At 54.3% G+C, this 11,862-nt stretch overlaps 1 protein-coding gene across 1 annotated transcript; it reads left to right on the forward strand.

Moving 5' to 3' along the window:
* The first annotated feature begins 904 nt into the window (after nt 1-904).
* On the forward strand, nt 905-7,550 carry GLUL (glutamate-ammonia ligase). Its single transcript, XM_057383032.1, has 7 exons — nt 905-988; nt 2,077-2,267; nt 3,453-3,614; nt 3,889-4,035; nt 4,456-4,583; nt 4,757-4,956; nt 5,854-7,550. The coding sequence occupies exons 2-7, from the start codon at nt 2,102-2,104 to the stop codon at nt 6,170-6,172; spliced, it is 1,122 nt and encodes a 373-aa protein (XP_057239015.1). The 5' UTR covers nt 905-988; nt 2,077-2,101; the 3' UTR covers nt 6,173-7,550.
* Nucleotides 7,551-11,862: the final 4,312 nt, after the last annotated feature.

The following is an 11,862-nucleotide window of genomic DNA, read 5'->3' on the forward strand; positions in this document are numbered from 1 at the left end:
GCTCCCAGCTTCTCGGGTATTGGCAATTTTGGTGCCACCTCCCCAAGGCTGGCAGGGAGCAACCCAGGATCCCGTGGCCCCGTGGCCGGCGTGTGCGTGGCGTGTGCTTGGCCTGGGACCTGCGTGTGCCTTCAGCGTGTGYACAGGCGGGTGGCGGCTCCGTCCGCTCGTGCTGGCGTGGCTCTCCTGCCCCTTGGATCCGGGCTCGGGGTTGCACWGAGTTGGGACAAGCGACCCGGCGGGGTGGAAAAATACCGGGCAGTGCCTGCGGTTTGCAGGGTGCTGAGTGGGTGCTCCCGTGGTGGGGCTGGGGGATTTCTCCTCCCTCGAGTGACACTGACCGATCCTGTGGCTTGGAGGGAGGGTCTGCAAATCAAGTTGCAAGGAGGAGAAGCAGGGCATCGAGGCTCTTGCCCCACTCCCAAGCGTGGGCACCAAGCCAGAGCCTGTGCCCAGGGCTTGGTGGAGCTCCCTCCCTCTCTCCCCCCGTTCTCCCGGGGCGGCCGGTTTCCATCCCTGCGAGCTGTGCCAAGGCAGCCGCTAATGTAAACGCTGCCGAAAGCCCTGGATCCGCTCCCGCCTGCCCAGGGACGAGGAGTTGTTTTTCCGGGTGGGAGCGTCGTTTAAAAGACCCAAAAGCCACCCAAACCCTCCGCTTTCTGACCCCTCTTCMCTCTGCTTTCTGCACCCACCCGCCCCCTCCAACCGAGTGCGAGGCGAAGCGGCGGCGCTCCCCGCTTTCCCGGGGGCGGCCGGGCCGCGATACCGCCGGAGCAGGAGGAGGAGGAGGAGGAGGAGGAGGAGGAAGAGGAGGAGGAGAGAGGCGGGGTGGTGGCCCTGTCCCCCCTCCCGGGTCCCCCCCGTCCCGCCCCGCTGCCCAATCCGTGCGGCGGGGCCGGCGCTGCTCCGCCATAAAGGGGCGGCGGGCGCGGCCCCGAGAGCCGAGCGTGGGAGCCCCGCGCCCGCCCGCAGCCGCCGCCGAGCCCAGGTACCGGCCGGGGGGATGCGGGGACAGGGGGGTGCCGCTGGCCGCCACCCGCCGCAGCCCCTCCGGGACGGCAGGGCACGGGAGGCAGCTCCGGGGCTCCCGGCGGCCAGATCTTCCAAGGGAAAATTCCTCCTTTAGGGGAAGGGGGGGGAGAATGGTGGGGGAGGAAGTGGCAGCTCGAGCCTTCTGTTGAAAACATTCCCTTTGCAGTTTTTTTTTTTTTTTTTTTTGCCCCCGCGAGGCTCCTCAGATGCTTCTTCGAGCGGGGGAACTCCTCTCTGCCGGGAGATGCACGCGTGGGGGTTGCTGCTGGCAGGGCAGTGGGGCGGTGGGAGCCACAGCGGGGTGAGCTGGGGAGGGCTCAGCCCGAGCCCCCTCGCAGGCGACCGGGATGCTAGAGCGACTTCCCAAGTCAGTCTGCATTTCCAGACCGTTGGCATTTCCAAACTCCTTGGAAAACACTCGTGGAGCCCGGCTGGTGTGGGACGGGCACGAGTGGGCTGGCTGGCACTGGGAGCCCGGCTCCCGGGCTGGGGGGATGCTGCAGCTCCCACCGGCTGCTTCCAGGGCCTCTCCCACCATCCCATCGCTGCCTGGGGTGCTCGGGGCTCACGTGTGCTGCCTGTTGCTTTTCCTGCTGCCCTGGGACAGGCTTGGATAACCTCAGCCGGGCTGGGAAGGCAGCTGGGGCAGAGAAGCCCTCCTCGATGAAGCAGATTTATTAAGAAAGCCCCTAGCTAAGCTTTCCTTGCATTATCCTTGCTCAGAGGTGGAGTGGAGGGGACCGTGGAGGTGAAAAGTTCACGCGGGGCTAAGGAGCACTTTGGAAGTCTGTTGCTCTGGTTTATTCACAGGAGTTTGAGTGTTAATGGGACTCTTTGAAGGTCCTCTGCAGTAGGGCTTTCCCGGTGCCGGCATCTGCCTGAGCTGCTGTGTATCCTCCCTGAGGAATGCCATGGAACCGCTGGAGATGGCAGCCAGCCCTGTGGCCGAGCCGTCTCCTGCTCCTCCCTGGCCCGGGGGGACTGAAAGATGTGGGAGTGCAGGAAGGGCTCTCAGCTGGGGCTGTTTGTGATTCCCCCCCGCAGGAACCCCCTCGTCAGGACTGCAGCCATGGCCACCTCAGCGAGCTCCCACCTGAGCAAAGCCATCAAGCACATGTACATGAAGCTGCCGCAGGGGGAGAAGGTCCAGGCCATGTACATCTGGATTGATGGCACGGGAGAGCACCTCCGCTGCAAAACACGCACGCTGGACCACGAGCCCAAGAGCCTGGAAGGTGAGAGGGCGGATGCAGCACTCACAGCCCCTCACCGGGTGGAGGAAGGATGCCATTTCTCACTTGCCATGGCAGAAGGATGGTTTTTAGGGAAGACATTCCTCCTTGTGCCCTTCCAGTTACCTCTTTCCCCAGATACCGCAGGGGAACGTTCCCAGCTCTCCAGATGTGGAGTTTCAGGGAGATGCCTGGGGCTGGGAGCCCGTCCTTGGTGCTGTCCCTGCCATGGAGGGGGCCGTTGGCAGGGGCTGGGGGCTGTTGGCAGGGGCTCAGCTGCCCATTGACTCTCGAGTACTCGTTTTGGCCGGAAGTAGTTTGGCAGAAGAAAGTGCAGGGGAAAGAATGGAGCTATCCGGTGTAATTAAGAGCTTGTGTCCCTCAGAACAAACAGTCCCAGCTTACACAATAATAGCATTAGGATTTTCCCCAGGTTGCCATGGAGCTGGCTGGAGACAGTTATGAAATGAAAATACTGTGTGTGACTGAGCAGAATTATCTTTTTTCTTTCCTTTTTCTTCTTTTTTTTTTTTTTTTTTCTCCTCTCTCCTTTCCCCTTTTCCCTCTGAGGGAGTGGTTGGCACAGCTCCTTTGAAATCTTTGTGCCTCCCATCCTCTCTCTTTCCCCTGGGATATGGAGGAGATAACATTGCCCGGGTGGAGTTGTGGGCTTTGACCTGGAGGGCAGTGCTCAGCATGGAAGGGAGCGTGAGGGGCCCTGCTGGCCGCCCTCCCCTTCCATGTGAGGTTCCACCTATGTATGATTTGCTTCCCCACCTTCTTCAGGCTATGGAGGAGGGTATTCCATGGCTGCCTTCATTCCCACAGCTGGAAGATGGCTCGTGGTCTGCCCTCCCCCAGCCGAGGGGACCGGGTGCTTTGCTCATCCCTGTGGTTGTTGTGACATGGGAAATGTCCTCAGTGCTGCTCGCTTCACTCAGGCTTGGCCAGCAGCCCAGCAACTTGTTATTTCCCAGGGTGGCTGGAGAGTTGCATTCCTATGTATTTTGCTTGTTTGGAGTTTTTTTTTTTGCTTCCCCCACTTGGAACAAAATCAGCTGAGCTGGGACTAAACCTATTGCAGGCCTGTGAGCATCTTCACCTCTGCCTTACTGGAGGGTGGCAGGGAGCCCATCCTGGGGACTAGGCACCCTGGCTCACTGTGGCTCGTTCCTCTCTTTGCTCCAGATCTCCCTGAGTGGAATTTCGATGGCTCCAGCACCTACCAGTCYGAAGGCTCCAACAGCGACATGTACCTGCGACCTGCTGCCATGTTCCGGGACCCTTTCCGCAAGGACCCCAACAAACTCGTWCTCTGCGAGGTCTTCAAATACAACCGCCAGTCTGCAGGTGAATGAATGCACCTTCTCCCTTCTCCCTTCTCCTGGTGGAGGTGGTGTTCCCGGGAAGGGGAATGGAGACCTGCCCAAATGCTGTCTGTGCCCTTAGCATGCCGCAGAAATAATCCCTGCCTTGAAAGTGAAGGGCAAACAAAGTGCTGGTGATGGAGAAAGGGCTGGGTTTGGGATTCTTCWATACTACTGGGACTCGAACTGTAAAAAAAAGTGAAATGGGTAGTGGAGGTGGAGATGCTCATGAGCCTYGTGTCACTTTTCTGTTGCAGACTCAAATCTCCGGTACACCTGCAGGAGGATTATGGACATGGTGTCCAACCAGCACCCCTGGTTTGGGATGGAGCAGGAGTACACTCTCCTGGGGACAGACGGACATCCATTCGGCTGGCCTTCCAATGGCTTCCCTGGACCTCAAGGTAATCTTTTGGGAGTCTGGACAAAGTCAGGAGTGTTTGAAGGGAAATCTGTGTCACACAGCTTCAGGCGAGCTGAGAGATCCAAGATGTTCCTAGAACCGAAGGTGGACAGKAGAAAGCGGGATATTGGCAAAAATTATCCACAACATTAAGCACATTACAGAAAGGATGAGGTGGGGATTGGCCATGTCCAAATTTGCTGCTTGGTTTGTTGGTCTGGAGGGAACTTAAACTCAGGGGGAGACGTAAACTCAGGGGGAACTTGCTGTGCATCAGTGTTGCACTCTGCTAGTTCTTCCAGATTTAGGGCATTTTCACAGCCCCCAAACCTTTGGAGAGCTCTCCCCTGGGTGTGCTGGGTCTTCACTGAATGTCAGCATTTTTCCCTGTGGAGGCTGATGTCCACCCATGCTGTTGCAGGTCCGTATTACTGCGGTGTGGGGGCAGACAAAGCCTATGGCAGGGACATTGTGGAGGCCCACTACCGAGCGTGCCTTTATGCCGGCGTGAAAATCGGAGGAACCAACGCAGAAGTGATGCCAGCCCAGGTAAAGCATTCTGAGATGCCTCATGGAGCGAGAGAGTGGTGCAGAAAAGTCCCAGGCAGCCAGAGCTGTGTGTGCCAGCCCTGAGCTGTGAGGCTGTGCCCAGGATCGGGGGATCAGGGSGTGGGAGGTGCCTGTCTCTGCTCCACTGAGCCCCTGACTCCTCCTCCTTGCAGTGGGAGTTCCAGGTGGGACCATGCGAAGGGATTGAGATGGGGGATCACCTCTGGATCGCGCGCTTCATCCTGCACCGGGTGTGYGAGGACTTCGGGGTCGTGGTGTCCTTCGATCCCAAGCCCATCCCTGGGAACTGGAACGGTGCTGGCTGCCACACCAACTTCAGCACCAAGAGCATGAGGGAAGAAGGAGGTCTCAAGTAAGTGCTGGAGATGTTTACTGTGCAGCAGGATTTTGCAATGCTTTGGATGACACGGTTGTTGCTCTAGTGCTTGGCATGACATCTGAGTCTTTCTTCTGGATGTTTTTTTTTGCTTGTTTTGTTTTTGTGGTTTGTTCTTTTTTATATGTATTTTTTATAATGATACATTCTTGTCTTGATGCTGGGCGGGCAATTAGCCAGCAATACAGCTCCACTAGTGCTGATGGAAATACAGGCAGCCAGGATGCAGCTATCCCTGTCCTGCTCTTGATCTGCTGGTGCTGGGAACAAACAAACTCAGCGCAGTCCTTTTTTTTAATTCTTATTTTAGAACCATGGTGACAGAGAGACCATTTGCTTCTGTCTAGGCAAAGCTGCCATATTTCTTAAAGGTGAACATCCTAAAAATGCAGTTCCCGAGTTCCTGCATGGGACTGATGTGCTGAGTGCAGGCAGGGACCCTGTGGCACTGGACTGCAGTGGAGCTGCATACAGGGATCCATCCTGGCAGCTCTGTTTCCTTACCTTAATCTTAGTGATGCTRCCCTGAGATATCGGGGCAGCCCACGAGTGTGTGAGCTTCATGAACAGAAACTCYGGTGCTGAGGAGGGTGAGAGAGAGAGAGGGTGGAAGTGGGAAGTTTGGCTGTGGGCTGAGCTCGTGTCTCACAGACAGCACTCCCTATGGAGCCTGTGGGATTTGGCCATGAGGATCCTTGTCCCGGGTCAGCAGCAGGAGTGGAGAGAAACCCTGTGTTGGGATGAGCAGCCAAGGGGATTTCCAGGCACAAGGCACTGGGGACAGCGATGAATGTGGTGTCACTTTGACACACAGCCCAGAGGGGCTCAGCTCGTCCCATYCCTCACCTGTCCCTGTCCCTTCCCRYCCCKCAGGCACATCGAGGAGGCCATCGAGAAGCTGAGCAAGCGCCACCAGTACCACATCCGTGCCTATGACCCCAAGGGGGGGCTGGACAATGCCAGGCGCCTGACGGGCTTCCACGAGACGTCCAACATCAACGAGTTCTCGGCCGGCGTGGCCAACCGCGGCGCCAGCATCCGCATCCCGCGCAGCGTGGGCCACGAGAAGAAGGGCTACTTCGAGGACCGCCGGCCCTCGGCCAACTGCGACCCCTACGCTGTGACAGAGGCCCTGGTCCGCACGTGTCTCCTCAACGAAACCGGGGATGAGCCTTTTGAGTACAAGAACTAAGCAGACTGCGCCCCGCAGACACCGCCTCCCCCCGCGCTCCCCGCGCCCCTAAACTTCCCTTCTAGCTGTAATCCCAAGGGTACAAGATAACATGTTTTGTGTCTCAGTAACTCTTGTTGTCTTGAGGTGGGGAGGAGGGCAGGTTTAGTTTTATCCATGTCTGTTTGTCATTGACTCTTCAGAAGACGAGAGGAGGACGGGGTGTTAGAGAACTTTTAACCACTGTTTTATTTTTTTTGTCTAATTCATGTGTACATCCGATGGGATCCAGTGGCTTCCAGGGACAGACTGCACACACAGAAAGGCAGCAGGAGAGAGAAAGCTTAAAACAGAGTCAGATTTGGGGGGKGTCAGCCCCCTGCAGACCGATGGCTCTCTAAGGTTGGTGCCTTTCTGTGGAGAAGGGAAGATGGGAGCTGTGGTGATGGGAGCYGTGCGTGTGCTCCTGCCTGTGTGGGGGAGATGACAGGAAGATCGTCGCCCTCCGGCCACTCTGAGGTTTCTGGGAATCTTCTGGCATTGAGCTCAGCGTAGGAGCGTTGAGGAGAACTCCTGGTTCTGTCACTGGAAGTCAACCSATCTCTGGCTCATAACACAGAGTGAAGTAGTATTTTTCTATTTAAATATAAAAACAGCAAAAAAAAAATTATATATGGAAGTGTTTTTTTCTTAAAGAGATGACGTTCCAATGCCTCATCCAGCTGGAGCAGGCAGAGCTCGTACGGATGCCATCAGAGGCCTCCAGGTGGGACTGAGGGCAAGCTTGGAGGGAGAATTGGATGAGATTTGTTCCAGCAYGGAGTGGAGCTTGCAGGAGGGGGTTCCCAGAGCGGGGAGCCTGCAGAAACATTGTCACTGTAACTCGAGTGGCCGTGACACGCTCAGAGCGGGAGGAAGGTGTCCTGAACCAAGAGTTGACTGGTCAACAGCGTTCCGGACTCTCCAGAGCCGTGGGTGTGTCACCTGTCCAGCAGGGCTAGCATGTCACTAAAGCAGGGCTTTGGATAATGGAAAAAAAAAGAAAAAAGAAAAAAAAAAAAAGAAGTTTTAGATTTTTTTTTCATAATGTTCTTAGTTTCTCCGACTGAATGGTTTTACAGAGACCGTTGATGCCACTGTTGTGTCCTGGCTCTCCCGGGCTGCCTGCCATCCAGCCGGGATGGGGGCTAGGAGAAGGGAAGGGAGAGGCCACCTGTCCCTCCCGGCCAGCCCTGGCACCCCCAGCTCCTGCTGCGGGGTTCAAACGTTCTGGGATTTTACACTTGGGTATCTCAGATGGTGCCAGTTATATTCCGTTGCATTTGGACTTCTTCCGAATAGATTTTCTTTTTTTTTTTTGTAATAAAAAAAGAAAAAAAGAACAAAACCTTAAATCYGACTTCTGCGGCCTCTTTTTGTACATGTGTTGCCTTCACCATTTAAAAGGACTCTGAWAGTGGGTAGATGTGGCTTTTCACTTGTGGGGGGCCAAGCATCTTCCTGATTTTCCCATCTTCTGCTCTCCTGAAAATGGGAATTCATCAGTGGTGATTGGTTCTCCAAGGAGAGATGGAACCAGCTGGGTGTTTTTGGGATGGGAAAGGGCCTGGACTCATGAGTGTCCATAAGGAGGGTTTTGGGGTCAGTACASGTGTTTGTGCATTTGCCCAGCTCCTCCTCACAAGTTCTACAGGATACAGAAATCCTAAAGAAAACAAAATGTCATTTAAAAGAAGGCTTTGTGGAAAAAAAACCCTCTCCCACTCTGCCTRTGGAGAAAATGCTGCTCATCCACCTTTGGCATAAACCCAGTCATTTAGGAAAATAACCAAAGCAATAGAAATGTGTCACTTTGCTCCCCTGGTCCTTTATAACTTTTTTTTGTGCTATTTCCGTGCTCCCTGGGAGGTGCTTCATTCAGGGATGGGTGATTTAACCATTCCCATCTTTAAAACTGGGTTAACTGCACTTGAGCATCCTGCTGGGTTGATGAGGCCGTTCCTGCTATCAGGTTTTTGTGGACCAGCTGTTTTCCTGCATCTCCCCTTTGGGGAACATTGAAGGCAAAATCCCAAAATGCCCAAAATCCCCCTGTCCCTGTGCCCGGGTGGGGTGGGGTGTGACTGGAACAGAAGCAAAGTGAACACCACGTCCTTTCCTCCCATCCTGGCACAGCCACAAGGGCTTGGGAGCTGGGGTGCTGCAGCCAAAACAAACCCCAGAAATGCTGAGATTTTGCACTGATTTGGGCTCAGGGACAGGGCAGCTGTTGTTCTTTATGCCTTCCAAGAAAATGTTACAGAGGAAAAAAATGGGTTATACCTGAACTAAGGAAACTTTTCTGAAGGCATTGGCACAGAAGGAGAGACAAGACATGGTTTTTCTGTTTGTTTTCTTTTTTAAAAGTTCCTGTACTTCCGAACAGTGTGAATCCTCAAGGCTGAATCCCGGTCCCTCCAGAGACCCCTTTGTCCCGGACAATAAAAAAAAAATGGGAAAAGGGAACAAACAAGGCTAAGTTTTGGCCACTATGCATCACCAAGGCAGGAGCTGATGGGCAGCCAGGCTTTGTGTTCTGYCACAGAATCRTGGTTTGGTTTGGTTTGGAATGAACCTTAAATATCACCACATTCCACCCACCCCCTGCCACAGGCAGGGACACATTCCCTGGTGCTTGGGATAAACAGCATCTCCCTGTGCCATTTGGGTGTCCCTGAGGAAGAKGCCATCTCCAGGCTGTCCATCAGGCTGGATGAAGGGAGCAGGCATCAGTCCTTTGCTCCCCCCAGCTGCCCTGAACGTAAATTTAGGTCAGGAGCTTGATGCTTAATGGTTCYTCTTGTTCTCAGCTGAGGAAGCATTTATCCACTCACTGCACAATTACCCGGCTGAAAACAAGGTCGGAACAACATTGTGCTGGGAAATGGCTTTTCAGATCATTATTAAAAGTATAGGGGAAAGAAAAAAGATTATAATGAATTAGAAGGGGAAAAAAATAGTTTATTCCCTCTAGACATTATTTTCTGACTTTTTTGCCTAAAGCGTGCTTACTGAATCTGCTTTGTAGTTAACTAAACACGATTTCCCAGCTCTGGAGGGGAGGGAGGCCTCCTCTTAAGGCCATGGGGCTCTTACAAATTGAGCCTGAAACCCTCAGAAGCTGAATTTATGTCTTATGTATTCATAGAAAACATTTTGACTTTTGATCTGAGCCTCTCAGGAGGAAGTGAATCCCTTTTCTCTGTACTCACATATCCTTAAAATGTGAGTAATGATATAGCAGGGATYGGTCCCAAAGGGTTTGCTGGGCACATCCAAGCATCAGGAACTGCTCCAAATGAAGCAGACAGAAATAGCAGCAGCTTTTTGAAGAGCCTGTTGGTTGTGCTCGCTTTTAATCAAACACCAGCTTCGGAGACGAGGCTGCTCCAAACCCATTATTACATCTGCTCCCACGCCAGGCTTCCCCCCACAACTGGATCTTAAGGCAATCAAAGTAAGATCAGCCACAGCTCCCTTCAAATACAGCCTGGAGCACACGAGCTAATCAAGATCACACTTGAAGCATCTTTTCACAGTGCCGGGCTGTGCCAGCCCAGTTATCATCTTCACACGAGGGATTTTCCCTTTCTGCAGAGCCTGGTGCATCTGGTGTGGCTGCTTGGATTTCTCCKACCCTTTCACATTCCCAGAGTGCCCTGATGCTGCTCCAGTATCCGCTTCCCTTACTATTTTGTGGGGGGTTTTAGTGCTATTTGATCTTCCTCGATTACCATTTTTTTTGGTAGATCAGCTTTCACAGGCTTGCAGACCCTCTCGCTGAACAACACCTCTCTCCCTCCCTGAGCACATCTGGAGGAGGAATCAGCCAGCCTTAGGTGGGTAAGGATTTGCTGAGCTGTCTTTTGGATGCCCTTACCTGGGAGAGAAGAGAGGCACTCCTTGCTGCCAGGTGAAACTTYTTTTATTTCCCCCAGTCGTGTTTTCCCCTTTTCCTGGGATGTTGATACTGGCCCATGTGASTGTCCTGCATCTCCTCCTGCCTGTGGAGGATGGGAAGGGATGGCCCCAGGAAGGAAGCCGGGCACAAACTGCTGAAGGGGCGATTTGCAAGAGCTTCTGTTTGGGATTGAAGCTTCTSTTATCAGAGCAGCCCTGCTTTGTTCCCTTGAACGCCTCTTGGAGCTCTGTGATGTGGGGCTCGGAGGAGCCTCAGCTTGCTGCTCATCAGCTGATAAAAGCCTTGGGAAGAGTGKCTGCAGGTCCTTTCCCCCTGAAAGGAGACCAGGGCATGCTCTGGAAGGGTGCTGGAGGCAGGCCAGGTGTGAGCCGGTGGGTGATTTCTCGTGTGAGCCCTTAGAGAAAGGCGGTGGAGCCGGGAGGGGAACCCTGCAATCACACACATCCACAATCCGGCTTCCCTGAGCCGGGATCTCACCCCACTCGCTCAGTTACTGATTAAACTGAGGACAGCTCTTAGGGAACAAGTGGGAGCTCTCCAAAGGGAAGATCTCCTTAGGTCTGCGGGTTTCCCCAGCCAGCTGGATGCAGATTCAGACCGGGGCTGGCTCCTGAGTGGCTCCTCCACCCACGAGTGGCTCTCCRGGCTCTCCAGCTGGGACTCACGACCTATTTGCAGTGGTTTCAGCATGCGCCGAAAAGTGAACTCTGGCTCTTTGCTCGCTGATAAAGGGGCRGGTCCATCTGTAGGATCTGCTTTTCCGGGGCCATACAGATTATGGGGGTATCAGTCACYGAGTGGTGACTCAGCTGGATGCCTACAGATGTCACTTGTGAATGGCCTGGTGCGTGAATGGTGATCTCAGTCTGGCCCTCATGACTYTGCCATGAGCTGGGTGTTTGGGGACTGTTCCCCTTTTTTGTGCACTGACCTTTGATGGGAATATGTGGAGAAGGGCTCTGGGCAGACACAGTCCTGCTGCTGTCCACGCTGAATGGGAGATGATGTGGGTTAGAGCATCTCCCAGCTACCTTTGAGGTGTCTGGGTTCAGAAAGGATGAATTTTGGGGCTGGGCACTTACTGTGGGTTAGCCCTCTAAAACCTGCAGTGGTTGACTTCAATGGGAACCTGCTTGGCTGGGGAGAAACCCAGGCTCAGAGGGGCAAAACGGGAGGAAAATCCATATTCCGTGAGTCCAGAATGAGCACTGGGACTGCAGCACTTCAGTTTTGTAGGAGGACTGAGCTCTTCTCCCTCACTGCTCCCTCCCTTTCCTGACATGGTGCAAGATTGGGGCAGGGGGCAGCGAGGCTTCACCTCGGCCAAAAACCGCCTTTCTTTTCCTTCCTTCCCTCCCAMCCCTGGCTGCCCACAGGCCGGCATGGCCGTGCTGTTTTGCTTTCATAAGCTCCATTATGTAAGCCGAATCTTGAGTGGGGACGCGGTGCCAACTTGGGCTCCGCAGCGGGGAAGGAGCCGCATTCCTCAGCGCCGGGTTTAATCCCTGCCCTCCAGCCACAGTCAGTTTGCTTAAAGGAATCYGCGGAGGGCTGTGCCGAGGTTTCTAATCCCTTGCTCCAGGTGGAGCCAGCTTGTTTGTGCGGGAGCCCTGCTCTCCTCTGTCAACAGGTTGTGCCCGGCTCTCCTCCTCGCAAATCCTTTATGGAGGGTTGGCCCAGGCATGAACAGCACACCTCGAGTCTTCCTTCTCCTTCTTCTCCTTCTTCTTCTCCTTCTTCTTCTCCTTCT

Source organism: Malurus melanocephalus, unplaced genomic scaffold (genome assembly GCF_030028575.1).
Source record: "Malurus melanocephalus ecotype Western Australia unplaced genomic scaffold, MMel_1.1 scaffold_604, whole genome shotgun sequence".
In the NCBI taxonomy this organism is placed as follows: domain Eukaryota; kingdom Metazoa; phylum Chordata; class Aves; order Passeriformes; family Maluridae; genus Malurus; species Malurus melanocephalus.